Source organism: Lonchura striata, chromosome 8 (genome assembly GCF_050655825.1).
Source record: "Lonchura striata isolate lonStrDom1 chromosome 8, ASM5065582v1, whole genome shotgun sequence".
NCBI lineage: Eukaryota > Metazoa > Chordata > Aves > Passeriformes > Estrildidae > Lonchura > Lonchura striata.
Window position 1 is genome coordinate 18266118 of NC_140710.1, and position 15901 is coordinate 18282018.

The window sequence follows — 15901 nt, forward strand, 5'->3', positions numbered from 1 at the left end:
AAGGAGCAAGGAAGGCTGGATACTGGGCTATGAAACATACACTGCATTTGGATTGTTGATATTTCCCCCTGCGATGCCCTTTCATTAGCCTCTGTCTAACGTGGGGCCTGACAATTGTGACAGGATGAAAAATTTGAGGAAAAGTGAGGGTCACGAGGGAAGAGATTTCCTTCCCTCTCCAGTGACCCTATCACAGTATTCTGATGCAGTGCTTTACCATTAAGGAAAGGGCAACCCAAGAGCCTTCACACTTAATCTGTTCCATCTGTCATGACTTAGAAACATTGACCAGCAGTGAGCTTTAAGGACTCGGTGCGACTGCAGACATGATATTCCAGCCCACTACAAGGACCTCCTGATGTTTTGAAAGCCTCCAAGGAAGTACCATGCATCAAAAAGGGCAACACCTACCTGACATGCCACCATATGTGGTCCTCAGTCCTCGACCAACTGCTGGCCAAGGTGTGCTGTCTGCTTTCAGTCCCATCAGTCCTGACACAGTGTTGGTGGCTGTAACACCATCTGCACCACCTGTGAAAGAAAAGGTCAGTCACTTTTTGTTAAATCATGTGTATAAGAACAAGAGGGGGTAAAATACTAAAGAAAACCTGTGAAACTCTAAATAACTAGAAATTCAAATAAACAATTCGAGAGCAAAAGCAACAAACTGCAAGGGGATGCACAGAAAGGTCTTTATGACTGCTCCTGGACTAACAAATTTAGCACTATCTTCAAGGCAGGCTGCATCAGCTGAAAGAGCTGTAAGGGCTATAAGACAGCATGTGGAAATGCTGAGGTTGACAGGCAGATCTTTGCCCTTCAGCTGTGTGGGACAGAACCTGCTACAGCAGTTGCTCAACACCTGAAGGTACCCCAAAACAGTGGCCACCTCCTCCAAGCTTCTGTGCAGCAAGACAAAAGAAGCAACGTGACAAAGAAACAATTACCATGGTTCTAAATGATGGATTAATACACCTACTTGCAAACTTACTTGCTGCCACATTGTACATTAAGCTCTAAGGAAAAAACAATATATATACCTTCAAGTAGTGTATTTTTGTTTTCTCAGAACATACACACCATTTTCACTACTAACTATAGGAACAGAAACATTTACAGTGGTATGATAAACATATAAATATGACAGAAGACCATGCAGGGAAACACTATAGAATTTATTGTTAACAGTGTAATGTGATTCGCTTCATATATTGCTCTGTTACAGACACATGAACAAAATTAGGAAACCTTTGATCACTGTGCTTATTCTAAATATATCAAACAAAATATTTTCATATTAGTTTATGTTGTTTTCTGTTATTCCAGCAATGTTCCAATCTTACCCCATGCAGCAAATTAGTAAATCTGCACAATTTGTGCACTGGAGTCACTCACCTTCCTGCGCAGCCATTGCAATTTTCACAATATCAGTAACATTTGGGGTCAGTTTGGCAAAGAAAGGAATGTGAACAGCTTGTCTAACCCAGCGACAGATGTTCCGTACCAGCTCTGGATCCTGTTCAAACAGGCCAGATAAATATAGAACATAATTAAAAGTAATATGAAAAAAAGTATATTAAGGAAATAGAAAACTTTGCTCTAAGTGTCTATGCTGCAATATTGTAAAATTGCACATCAGAACTGAACTTCATCTCATTAGTTAACTTATTTCAGATACACCAAGTAATTGGAAACCCACTACAGAAAGGTTAATTTGTGAAAAAAAAGGAATTTTTTTTTTTTTTTTCAGAAGACAAAGATATCACAAAATATTCTCTTCCCAGAGAGAGGAAAACACCATTTTGGATGACAGAGACTATTTTACCCATTTATTTTAAAAATTAATTTTCGGTTTTAATGACTCACTTTATGCAAGCTACATTAAAAACAAGCAGTATCCTATGAAATCATGCGAATCTGAAGCATTGTCTGATCATGCCTTGATCAGGACACAGATGAATCAAGGTTGCAGGGCTATCAGAATGCAATTCAGCATTTCTGAACTCTGAGAATAACTTGGGATAGCCGTAGTGTAAATGAAAGATCAAAATCTTCTCTGTTAAAGCCAGAAATCGAAATCTTCAAGTCTTGGCTTTTCCTGATTTCCAGTTATTTACTTCTCTATGGAATACATCTCATGTAGACAGTAATCAACTACCCTTTCCACTGAGGACAGCTCAGTGGAACTAACACCTGCATCTGGCACATACAAGGGTTCTTGCTCAATGTAACTCTTGTTTTATTTTTCTGTGAGCAATTCATAATGCTCTTCAACAAGTACCTTAAAATTTGCAATACTGATGCATGTAGATCCTGCATGTTCTGGTTAAAAATGGAATGGTGCCATTACAAGATTTAGCACAAGAATTACCTGTGGGTAGGCTAATCAGTACTGCAGCAATTATTTACATTTACTAAGTCTTTATAACTCTCTCAGATAATTAAATATGTCATATATGAATAATCTTCCCCCATTTGGATATTGTAAAAAACTCAGAAAGCTGCATTGCTATATAGTAACTGAGAATGGGATGAGACTAAATAAAATTTAATTTAAAACAATCCAGTGGACACCAAAGTTGACAGTCTAGTGAACACATAGGAAATACCCCCTTGTTGTTTTTTCTTTTTACACCAATGGTTAAATACAAACAAAACCCCCACAGGCTGTGTTCCTAGAAAGTACACAGTGCTTGACATGAATAGTAAAATCCTAAGACTTAGCTCTGGCATCCCAATAAAAGCAGTGATCTCCCGCCCATGCAGCTGCCATGAAATATGTATGAAATACTGCACCGGCAGTATGAAAGTAGTTGCAGCTTTGACTTTCATTTCTGTTTTGAATTTCCTTGAGGCCCAATGCAGAAATGAGAGACCCTCTAGAAGACATGAATTGTATATCCTTTATGTTAATTCTTCTCCTTAGAAATCCTTGTGATAATGTTCGGGATGTTGGCACCACATAACTCATTATGCTGACTTCGTTGTGCTTATAGTAATGCCATAAAAATTCTTATTCTAACACACACTAATGCCTTAAAAAATACAATTATTTTAAACCACACTGAACAACTTTTTGGGAGATGTCTTTCATAAAACCCAGTTTTCATTCTACCTAAGACAATTTAACTTGTCTTTTGTCATAAACAATAATTGTTTGGGTTTTTTCCCCCTGAAAGTAAAGATCTTTATTTTCAATCAGTTCTGCTTCTCACACACCAAGATTAATGCAATTAATGTAATGGAATGGTCTTCTATTCCTCATGCTAGTAAACAGTTTAAATATCTGATTGCACAGCACATGACTAGAAAAAAGCCCTTTCAAAAGGCTCACTTGTATCAGCCTTGGGAAACTGCCCATTTTCGGTCCCTATAAAATCACAGGTAAATTAATAGGAAAATAATTCAAAACTTCAAGTGAAGGAGGTAATATCTTTCATCCTATTTCACTTAATATTCCAGGGGAAAAAAGAGAATGCTTAGTGAGTAAACATTGAAAAAACGAAACAAAAGTTAAAACAGTGCTTTGTTGTGTAGTGAGACAGTTACTGATAGAAATGAGAAAGGTAATGAACTTTATAGAAAACAACTTAGAATTCCCATTAAACTTGACGATTCTGAACTGAAACAGGTATTTCTGAAGGCTATTTTTCTGTAGGTTTAGTATGGGGATACTGTTTTATACAATTAATTTGCACATTAAATAAATCTCATACAAAGACAATGCTGGTTAACTTTAAAAATGTCAGTTTACCCTTGTGCCACACCCAAAAACCACACACACAGTGATATATCTTGCTGCTTCCCTTTACAATGCAAATCCTACAACAGAGTTGTGCTGGAACATCCAGATGATCCATTTTTTCACCATCCTCCTCCTCCTCCTCTCCTTGCTCTGCCTCCAGACCCTCCTGCTCAGGTTCCTCCTGGTGCAGCAGTGAACACCAGAGATCCACCTCAGCCCACCCTCTCTCCCCTCCCAGCAATAACACCAAACACATTTTTGAGAAACACTAAAGTGATTAGAAACAGAGAATTCACTTTTAAATGCAATCATTGACTAAAGAAATGAAGCTTAAGATTTTAGATTTCTGAGAATATTAGGTTTACCCATTCAGCAAACTTTTAAACACAGGCACAAATTTAGTAAAGTGAGTAGCATGATACCAAGAACTAGTTTTGAAGAGGTTATGTACAAGCTTCATTTTGCCTAATTCATTTGACTGATTGAGGACCTCCCTCCTACTTGGATTTCTGAAAGACCGATCCCAATTCACAAATCGCTTTTTCCGATTTGCTTTCGTGGATTTATAAAACATTCAAGGATAAGCATGTAACTTGTGAAATAATGAATCTTGAATCCCGTAAATCACATTATAAAACAAACTGTCAGTGCTAATACAACACAAATACCATTTTTTACCCCAATCTGAGTTCATGAAAGTGCCTGCAGCTTTTTTCATTGATAAAGTGGTTGACGAAGCCTGCATAGTCAAGAAATATTTTCTAAAAGGCTTGATATGTAAGATGTTACGAGCTGTAAAAACAACTGGGCATTTGTATTCACAAAACCAACAATATGAACTAAATAAAATATTAATTTAGTAGACGATTTCACTGCTTTTGGTTCAGAGTCTACCATGTTGCTAAAAATTACCTTCTTTCATTACACATAACTGGGTTTGTTGGTTCTCTCATTAATAATGATACAATGTGATTGTAACAGAATGTATAGCATATTTTTGCACTGTGTGTCAATCCAGAAGAATGAATAAATGCTCCAATGGACTGTAACATCCATTGGCAGCGCACTCTGTTTATCTGCTGTATTTTAATTTTTTTTTTAACAAATGCCATCTAAATAAAAGCTGGTAAAATTATCATTGGCTAAGACATAATATTGATTCATGCACTGTACCTACAAGAATCTGTTGGTAATTTAATACCATATAAACTCTCCTTTGGTGTAAGCTGTACATCAGCATGTCTTCTGTCTTCCTGTTAATCAAATAATGCTTGTTTATTCCAAAGGCACAGGAGATTTGAATGTTACAGGGGTTGTCTTTTTACTTCCCTAAGCAACAGTACGGAATCATTTTTCCTGAATATTCATTATAGCCTTGGGCTAGATGAAGCTTTTAATCCTAACTACTCATTGCCAATGGGTAGATATACTAGAGGAAAAACAACTGTTCACCTTTTTTTTTTCTAAATGATCACATGATAAGCTTAACTACAACCATAACTATGAGTATAAGTCCTCAGAAATTAAAGCAGCAAGTTGTCTACTGATTGCATTTGGCATCAGTAATGAGATGAATCCCCTGTCCTATCAGCCCCAAGGCAGATACATCCTGCATGTTTAAAAAGCAGCGTGAAAATGCTGTGCACAGAGTAGGTCACCTCTCCTTGTGTTTCATGGAAAGAAACAAAACCAGGATGAGATTACCACAGAAATGTCTGGCTGCAGATTTTTGGAAATTTTCATTGTGACCTATTTTCAGTGTTCTTTCAGGGCTCTCATTTTTGCACTATCCCGTTACTGCAGAATCTTTACACTGTATCCAGAACACCTCTCTGAGGTATTTATTACAATTATACCTGTTCAATAAATGGAAAGATGAGAGTCAGATAGCCTGAGGTGCACCTCTACAATTCACCTTGCTTTGGTGCCCAGTTTTGCAAAAGTCATTTGCGTAAGGACTTTAAAAGGTTTGTCTGGCAGAAAACTGCACTTAATTCTCTGGACTACATTAAACCATGGCATACTTTACACATTAACAACAGAAATATTTTTAATACTTGGATTGAAATAGATTTTCAGAGCATTTGAATTATGTAAAAGGTAGAGTTACAACTACTTTAGGGTAAAAAATGTGTTTTTTAACTGTGCAAACAGTCCTTGGGAAGCACACATGTGTGAGTGCATGTACATCTACATGTGTGCATACATATAGAGAGAATACAAATAGCAGTCTGAAAGATGCCATAAAATAAACCCAAACCTCTTAGGAATTTTCCCTAAGAACTTCATAAGAAAGGTCAACACTCAGTAGAGCACATCAGTTGATTTTGTCTAATTAGTACTACAGAACATGGACCATATCTTGCAATCTTCAGGCTGTCCCTAAATAATAGTGGCAGTTCTGTCTCACTAAGAGCAGGACAAGGACTCGTACAGTTGTGGAAAGAATGAACACAACTTTTCTCAGACAAAATCCTGACTTTATATGTGTATGAAGGCTTCTTTACATAGACCTATTGGATTTATCACCACACGTCACGCTGATGATTTGTGCTGGCCCGTTATCCTGATGGAGATGATGGGAAGTTCTAGAAGGTGCAGTAAGACCTTGCATGTAAAGTCCTTAAATCTCATATATCATTGACTACAATGACCTAAACAACAAAGTTTCAGAAATTAAAATACTTTATTGTATTTAATGCAAAAGTGAGTCTAATCTTCCTCATACATGTCAAAACTTTGGTGGCCACAAGACTACTCTGATGTATATTTGTTGCCTATGACTTTTAAACAATGCATTATGTCAACATTTTTGTACTTTTAAATGCTGATAGTAAGTTACAGAGGATTTATTTTGTCTTTTTTATTATGTACAGATAGGCAAGAGTAAGCATGTGCAACAACAGTGCTTCCTTCTCATGGCAGATTTTCTTTCTGTACTGGCTCTTTGGAAAGAAATCTTGTATTCCTGTTGGATCTATTAGCATTGGAGGAACTTTTTACATGAAAACATGTTCTACAGGTAACTTCTGAGCAGTAGATAGATTTTTCAAAATAGTACCCATAGCTATGGGAAAAGGAGGGAGAGCTTTTATGATTACAAGAATGATGTAGCAGGGGGAGGATGTATTTGGAGCAGCTTTAGAAAGTGAGCAATGATAATTTGTATAGACCCCTCACACATTCAATCCACTCTACTTGGTTCAATGTGTACCTGTGGATCTGCATCTTCTACAGAGATCCCATAAATGTAATGAGCCTAACAAGCTGTTAGTTTAAATACATTCATCCTGTATTTCTTGTCCAGAAAACCATTAGAAAAAACATTAGAAAATCATAATTTTAAAAAAAAACCAAAACAAAAAAAAAAAAAAAAGAAAAACAAAAAAAAAAAAAAGAAAAAAACAACAACAACAAAAAAAAACAACCCTACTAACAGGAAAAACACAACTCTCTTATTTATTAATAACTCACACCCAACTCTCTTTGCTATTCATTAAAATATGAAGAAAAAGTAAAAGTATGGGAATTCCACCTTAAAGCATTGCACATCAGTATCTGTAGCTTTCACCACTTTTATATATATGTGTGTGCATTTTACTATTTATTCTTTATACCACTATCTCTTCTCCTTCCTTGTATGAGAGGACAGCATTGTCTCCATAAAACGGTCTCTCTCTAAACCTACAGAAAACTTCCAATTTCCACTAGCTAAACACAAAATTACAGTCTGTAGCAAGACTCACCATTGCAGAATCTCATGGTTAGTTTTACTGTCTTCCTACATCCTCGAAAGGAGCAGTTTAGGTTGTGCATTTGTCCCATTTCAAACTTAATTAAAGCTAGCAATTTGTTTAAAGCCTGTCAAAATAAGGGAAGGATTTCCCAGGATAGAAGATGAATAACTCCCAGCTTCTCATCTAGAGTAAAAAATTCTTCCTCATTTCTCAGGAAATTTGACAGCTTTTGGTCAACATCTATTGACCGCAGCTGTCAAAAAGAAAGAAATGAAGCAGTTTAACCTAAGGCAGGAATAACAGTTTTCACTGTTGTATGTGAAGCTATCTATATATATTAGGAAAAATTAAAAAAACTGGCCTAAATTACATCAGAGGTTTTGGGTTAGCCTGGACAGCCTCACAAAAATGTAGCTGCTGGTTGAGAGCTTATATCCCTCCAGCAAGAATCCATGATGTGATGCGATGTGAAACCAATGCCACACAATAAATTTTTAGAGATAATGATAGAATTCAGGACTCTTTTCCAGTCAATACTGTATTGCTTTTTGTCATAAGATCCAAGATATACTACTTTAGCCAAAAAAAAAACCCAAAAAAGATCCAACCTCCCAAACTTCAAAATGTCATTAAATATCTCCTATAAAATGGTACAGGAAAATTCTATTCAGGATAGCAATTAATCCAATCATAAATAATTTCAATTTTTTTTCTAGGAGAATAAAAATGTTTCATCCCACTTAAGCCTTCACCTTTTATTAATTAATTTGCACTTCTAAACAAGAGGTCTTTTCAATGTGAAGGGAGGTTGTAGAGGTGGGGTTTTTGGAAGCATTTCTAAAAGATCAGAGATTCAGATGAGAAAAATTAAGCAAATTCCACATAGTTACCATTTCACTAAACTACCATAGCAACAATGTGCACTGTGACTATTGTTCGCTGATTTAATTCAAGGACATACTTATTTTCTATTCACTTACACACTCTAAAATGCTCCTTTCTTTAAAAAAAGTATTTTGAAACAAGTCTACTGAGTAAATGAAGACATTTATGTTGTTTTTACACAGCAAAATATCTTCCTTATTATTGGAATAAAAACTGTAATATTTTTAAACTGAGAAGATATCATATGACTTACATAACTAAGAATGTCCTACTAATGAAACAAACACATTTTTTCTTACAAAATACTGCATATTAAGATGTAGAAGTATACCTTGGAAAATCCCATTCATTTTTCAGACTACATTCATTCTTTTGGTTATAGATTTATCAATTAGGCAAAAACATTACCACTTGAAGACCATGTAAAGACATATATTTATCTTTAAATTCAATAAAAAAAAAAACCTAAACCTTACAGACAGTAATGACTCCCGATTCATAATGTTTCTGCTAAGGTAAAAATCTAAGTGAGAATTGAGAGACCTGCCTGAACTTTCTTTTTCCTGTGATAAGTTTTAAGAACTAAAAAACTCCTGTCACTTTGCTTGGACTTTATTAATTTAAAGTAAAGCTGCAAGCAAGGTGTCAAAATTTGATCAGCTACTCCTTCAGATCTGTCACTGCAAGTTCCACTTGGAGGAGCCTAATTGAGATTCTCCTTTTCTTCCAGTGATACCAACGTGTCACTGGGCTAAATCAAGTCACTCTGGATTAGGTCCAGGTTTTGGGCACGGCTGAACTGAGAAGTCATAACTCTGAGACCCTGTTGATATGGAGAGAGATAACAGCAGGCATTGAGAAAAGCCAACAAAAGACTGGGGCTCCTACTTCTCAAAGGAGTCACAGGCTTTTCTCATACTGCTTTGAAAAACTGAAAGAATAAATTGGTTTACATAAAAAAGAAACTTTAAATTCAAAGCCATATAACAAAATAAATCCTAAAAGACACATAAAGGGTTTCTGCAGAATCAGAATTGCAAGAAATTTTTAAATTTTAGCAGATCCGTTTCTTCTTTTTCTTTCTTATTCTCTTTCGGTATCACAACTATTTCTCCCTATGTCAGCTCTTTAATTACAACTTTTGAAAGATGCTAAAAGCCCAAGACAAATAACCTTTGATTGCCTAACTTTATTTTAAAAAAGAATTGGAAAAGTACCTTGTTACAGTATTTATTTATTGTAGTACTCACTGGAGCTGCACAAACAAATGATGCTTTATGTATGTCAAAAAACAGACAAAAATAAGCCAAACAAAAAGAACCCACTCCAATGGGTTTTTCACTTATCTAATCTAAAAGCTGCCAATTTTAACATAGGTCAGCATCCAAATTCAAGAATCCATTTATCAAACTGCTGTGTGGGAGATGCTCTTTGGACATCTTATTAGCAGCATGGCACTCCTACACCCCTTCTGGATAATGCTGCACCTCATAACTGAAAACCCATGTGCAGACAAGGTCAAAAATGAGCTGGAGATTTTTGATTGACCAGTACAGGAAGGTAAAAAACATATTTGTGTTGGGAGTAAGAACAGCAATTAGAGGGACATCAAGATCAAGCACAACTGAGACTTGAAAGGTTGGTTATTGCCTTTAGTCAGCTTTGTAATTACTCCTTTTTCGAATTACAGAAAAGCTTTTTTTTTTCTCCCCAGCACAAAGAGCAAAATAACTGAATTTGTTTTGAAAACTGATTCCTCTCTCTGTCAAGGTGGCTGAGCCATAGTGTGTTTCCTTATTCTCAATGTTTGGGCTTTGTTTCACCTACCTATGTTTAACTTAAAAAATGCTACTTAAGCAACCAGAAGAAACATCTTTGTTAGAAAACTTTCTAACTTAAAAATTAACTAGAAGATATTTTATATTTGCTTATAGTTACCTTCCTTACATGATAGTGAAAACAGTCCTTTTGTTTCATTATGATAGGTCTGTTAAAACTTTAGCTATGAGTACTTACAGTTATTGATTTTAATGCAATATAAAAGGCATTTAACTCAGATTATTTCCTTTGGTTTCAAGACTAAAGACCACTAATAGTTGACCTGAAAGGTTTATGCACAGTTGGCAGTAAAAAATACCAAATTATTTGTTCCAATGTCAACTGGGCATAAATATTCCAAGTAAAAAATACAAAACTGCACATTTACCATTAGTAAACTTCTTGGACACATTGACTGGAAAGATTTATTTAACAGTGCTGGTCTAGGTAAAGTGTTGACTAATAAAAATGCCTTTTTACCCTGACAGAACAAAATATTTTATATTGGTTGTTCCTAGCCAGCCAAAACAATGTTTCTCATAGCATTGTAAAAAGTGGTATGCAGCATGATTAAATAATATTTCAGCACTTTGGTTCATGCAGAGGTCATCTGCTAGAAGGCATAAGGGTTTGATTAGGTTTACGTCATATGTGAAATATTCTAAAGGGAAGCACAGAATTCGAATATATGAAGGCTGCAGCTACAAATAGCTTTCTCTTGTGGTCAGCCAGGCAAGCTCTGTCCTTTCCTATTATAATAAGGCAGAAAATACTAAATAATTGAGGAAAACATAAACCTTTGAAACACAAAACTAGGGAATTTAAAACTTATGCTCTGAGAAGAACTTGCCACTCAGTTTTAAAATGGTCACCAAGTGGGCATGTATTCAGATTTGGCTACTGTAAGGAGCAAGCTTTCCAGCAAACTAGATTTCCTAGGAGCTGAGGTAAAATTTAAAGAAATATGAGTCTAATCCTGAAAAATCTCATGTAGGCAGTGAAGAGACTAGTTAATATATTGCTAATTAACTTTATCAAACACTGGCATAAAACTGCAACCTCAGAAAGAAAAAAATTACTAATGTGCACCAAGATAAACAATCTTAAAATATTTTATTTTACCTGCACAGTTATTTGTTGGTGATCACTTTGTTTCCAGCAAATCCTGTTTAACAGCTATCATGACTACAAAATACTGCAATGCCTCACAGTGCAATCACATATCCAAAGGCACTCCAAAAGGCCCGGGCATTTGCTCAAGTTTTCTACATTTCCCTCTTATCAGGGAAAACGTAAAAAACATCTCAGGGCATTAAAATACAATTTCAAGAACAAGTACAGGTTGCTATTTGATTTAAAAGAAAAAAATAAAGGGTCGTTCCTTTATGGGAAGCACTCACCATATATACTTTATTGCTGTTAGGCCACTGAAATGTCATTAAAACAGTCAAAATCTTGAAGTGTCATTAAAACAGCAAAACAGTGCCGGGTCACTGATACTGTGACCAAACTAACCTTCTCTGTGACATCTGTCACCCATAATGTGAATTTCAACAGAAACGCTTCCATCATAGTAAGATTTAAAATTAAGGGTAAACCCAAATAGCTTTCATGTCTTCATCATTTTCAAGGAAACACAATCACTTTTACATTTGCTAAAGAAATACATTCTGTAGAGAATGCTTTCCTTACATAAATATAAATCACCACACATAAACAGTATTTCAAACCTTATTAACAGCCATAGCATGTAATTAAAAACTTTCAGCAAGTTGGTATGGCTGTTAACATTACTGCAGAATTTATAATCCCTTTTTATTTTCCATTTTGTCTTTCGAGTAATTCAATTAGAAATCCTTCAAAGCAATAACAGTGGATTAAATGTTGTCAAACCACAATATTGAAATTACAGAATAGAGTTCTGATGATGAATTTATTAAACTTTGCATTTCAATTCATTTCTCCTTGAGTGTATAAAAAGCAGAATTCTTCAGACAAAACACCAATTAACTGTTGTACCTCACTATTAAGTATTGTCTCCTTTTAAAAGACAGCATACATGAGGACATAAAGGACGCATACAAGAAATCAATTTAGATCACAACATTTAATTACACCTGAATCATGCAATGATAACAGAAAAGAAATGAATTCTCAGGTACTGGGGGAAGGTGAATGATGTCACCTACCCAGGGGTGACCATAAAACCAGAAAGCTTTTCCTGCTCAGATTTCCAGTGAAATAGCTCATGAATCAATTTTTACTTTGAAGGGAACTTGGCAAAAGGATTTCGTTTATGAAGAGAGTTTTGAAGAATGAAGAAATAGAAAAAGAAAAGAAAGAGACATCTGACAACAGGGAAGATTAAAAACCAATCCAAAAAAACAACAAAACCAAATTATCATAAAGGATGATGCTGGACCATGATCAGTGAGATACCATGAACATAAGTCCACAAAACACATCTCCTGACCTGTGAAAAAGTATGTTTATGTCTACATTTGTAGGAGTTGAAGCAGGCAATCAGCAGAATCCCTTCTCCCTGCACATCCTAGATTCCCTCCCAGCCAAACAATGCCCAGTGCAGAACATCCCTGCACACAGAGTAACAGCATCACTGCCTCAGCCAAGGAATGCTTGTTTCTCAGGAACTGAGTTTCTTGCTTCTGTTGAGCTTTTCCCTCAGTTGAACTACCAAGGCTCCTCTTCATAGCCATTTGCTTGAGCAGCAGGCAATTCTCCTCCTCTCCCCAGTTATCCAGTTTTATAGAATTTACAGTGCCTTTGAAAAAGTTTGGACTCTGAGAAACTATGACTGAAAGAATTTATTTAGTTAAGACAATGCCCCAAAGCAAGAGAGGGCAGTGGCAGATGCAAAGACACTGAGATCAGCTAGCATTATATTGTGAAGAACCAGCCAAAATAGATGACAGCAGCCAATGCAAGAGTAAAACAAGATCTACGAATCCTAAAACTCCACCACAAACATCAGCACGAACCTCACTCATGCTGGTTTATACTGGATTTTGGATGACAATGTCCACACTGCTGCTAGAGCCCAGTGTAGCACCACTCTGCTGTACTTTGCATTAATTTGTTGCAATAACTGATACAGAAGAGAAGAACGAGAACTAATACTGCCTGCAGGACTCAATGAATTTTACTTAACTAGCATATTATTGTAGGCTGATAGTAGAATGTCACGTGAACACAGATATAATCAAATTCTGTTTGGGGCATCATTTATTTAAAATACTTCAAGCTCCTTGCTGGCAGAGCAACAGCGAATTAGCGTGCTATGCTGTGCACTTCAATTAAAAAGCAGCCTCATCTTTCCCATTTCCAAGGTACAGCAGAGCAAATCTAATTGTGCCATGCAGTCAGCTCTCATCTTCGCAGAGTAACCAGGGCTTTGGGGTTTTTTTTCTTTTTGTTTTTGACAGATTTGTTGTCCTCTGAATGAGGCAATGTAGGCTTTTATAAAACTTGCCTCCTAATTGCAGGCAATAAACACAAGCACAGCCAGCAGCAGACACTGTAGCAAGTACAAGTGAAGCAAAATGAAAATAAAGTTAAGAAAAGAACCACAAAGCAAGTTCATTTTACATATGATCTGAATAGTTAAACCACCAGAATCTGGATTTCAGTGCTCACAAGAGACATATACATTCCTTCTTCAATATAAACTAAAAAAACTCAAATTTAATTCCCCAAACCTAGAGCTGAAATGCTGAGATAGGCAAAGATTTTTTCTATTTTGGGGGTTAGAAGGTATGACTAATTAATGAGAAATAGTTATACACGAGGATACTATTAACTTTTGCAATATTTGCTTATAGCACTAAGGCTAAGATATTTGAATATGAGATTAGCTTTTGACTTGAGACCTTGTACATACTGATTATCTCACTGCAAGTGAACAACCAAGTCCTTTTATACAGTACTCATTTTCTATTCTTGGTACAAAGAATACAGTGCCTTTGGTTAGGAATTGAACAGGGTGAATCCACAGAAATGGTTGTCTGAATGGACTCCAGGAGGGCAGGTACTGGAAGGTCCCACTTGACTGGCACTCACACCAGTGAGGTTGGCCACAGCTTTGCCTGCCTGAGCACTAAAATCTCCAGAGATGGAGAGTACACAGCTCCACCAGACAACACATTCCTCATCTGCATCACCTTGTTAGGGAATTCTTTTCCTAATGCACAATTTGAAACATTCAGCCTGCAATTTGCCCCTTGCTCTATCATATGACATAACAGAGAATAATCTTTGATTTGTAGCTACTCTTGCAGCATCTTGAGGGGATATGTCCCTTCAGGTAGTTGTAAGCTGCTCTTTCCTTCCCTCTGCTGTTTTTCACTGTCCACTGGGCCAAGGAGACTCATTGATAATTTTGAAGACTTTGGGTACATCTTGTCCTAATCAATCTTGTTCTAATGTTTATTGGGAGATTCCCATTACAGCTCTCAGACGTGGGGTTTCATCCTAGCAGGAACGCAAAGTGAACCCAGATTACTGACTCAATTTAACTATACATTCTTGGCAGAGCAGTTGGAGAAACTTGTTGACCTTTAGACCAAAATAAAAAAAAAAACAAACACTTAAATTTGTTGGTTTCACATGACATTAATAATTCTGAATATTTTTAGAACGATAAGTAAGAAAAAAAAGTTAAAACATCTTTGCATGGTTTCCAGTGAAGGACAAAAAGTGCACCACAAATACAAAAAGTGCATCACAAGTTAGGCATTGAAATATTAGTGCTACCATCTCACATACTTGTTTTATTATTTTCATAATATTATGTTAAGATTAATACAGGATTGAACTATAGTGGGGAAGTGACTCTGTAATTTTATAATAATCTGCTGTTCACCATGTTGTCTTTATGTTTACTATTAAATGTTTTGTACACATAGGTTATCTGATTCAAGGAAAATCTGTGCATCAGTGTTGGTAAACTTAATGACAAACTCTATCACAATTTTTAATGATATCCACTTTTATAGCATTGCAGATTGTTACAAAAGAATACAAACCTTAATTTTATTATCATTAATCAGCATTAGTAAATATAATTGACATTTTATACAGAACCAGCTTTAAGTAACTTATTGGCTGCAGTACAGATACCTCTTAATATTACCCTCTGGCTAGCTACGCTGTTTGGGCGCCAGAGTGTCTGCACTAATGACTTAGAATTAAAATCAAATAAAAGCTGAGAACTGTAATTCAGTATAAAACAAACAGCCATACTTAGAACTGACTTTTATATATATGATTTGGATATAACAGGATCTTTTTTAATTTGTGGTTGATATAAAACAGTGAAAGCGTTTGATACTAGACAACAAAATAGGATAGAGAAAAAACAGATCTGATGTTCCCAGATTTCTACACTTACCCTGTGGGCACACCATAGGAATTGTAATGAGAAGAAAAAGTAGACAGTGTAATTAACCTTTCCTTTCCATTTTTTTTAAACAACAACAAAAAAGCAGAACATGTTAGACATTACAAATAGTAAAAAATATACATTTTTCTGCCATTATTCTTCATCTCAGCAATTTCTGTAGTCTCCTGAGGATTTAATGTGCTTAGGCATGAAAGAGACCTAATCCTTGAAAAAAAATTCCTATGAAGGCGTGGATTATGTTATCTAAAAGATTTAAGAAAACCTGCTTCGCTGTACAACCAGGAAAGCTGCTCTGCC

The 15901-nt window shown here is 35.8% G+C and overlaps 1 protein-coding gene across 7 annotated transcripts in view; it reads right to left on the bottom strand.

Moving 5' to 3' along the window:
- DPYD (dihydropyrimidine dehydrogenase) overlaps positions 1-15901 on the bottom strand; it is a 349713-nt gene that overhangs the window by 88434 nt on the left and 245378 nt on the right. For all 7 annotated transcript variants that reach the window (XM_085586539.1, XM_085586538.1, XM_085586535.1 and 4 more), the window contains 2 exons: positions 1396-1516; positions 412-531 (listed from right to left, as the gene is read on the bottom strand). In XM_085586539.1, coding sequence (XP_085442665.1) covers positions 412-531; positions 1396-1516 — 241 coding nt within the window. The remainder of the gene's footprint in view (positions 1-411; positions 532-1395; positions 1517-15901) is intronic.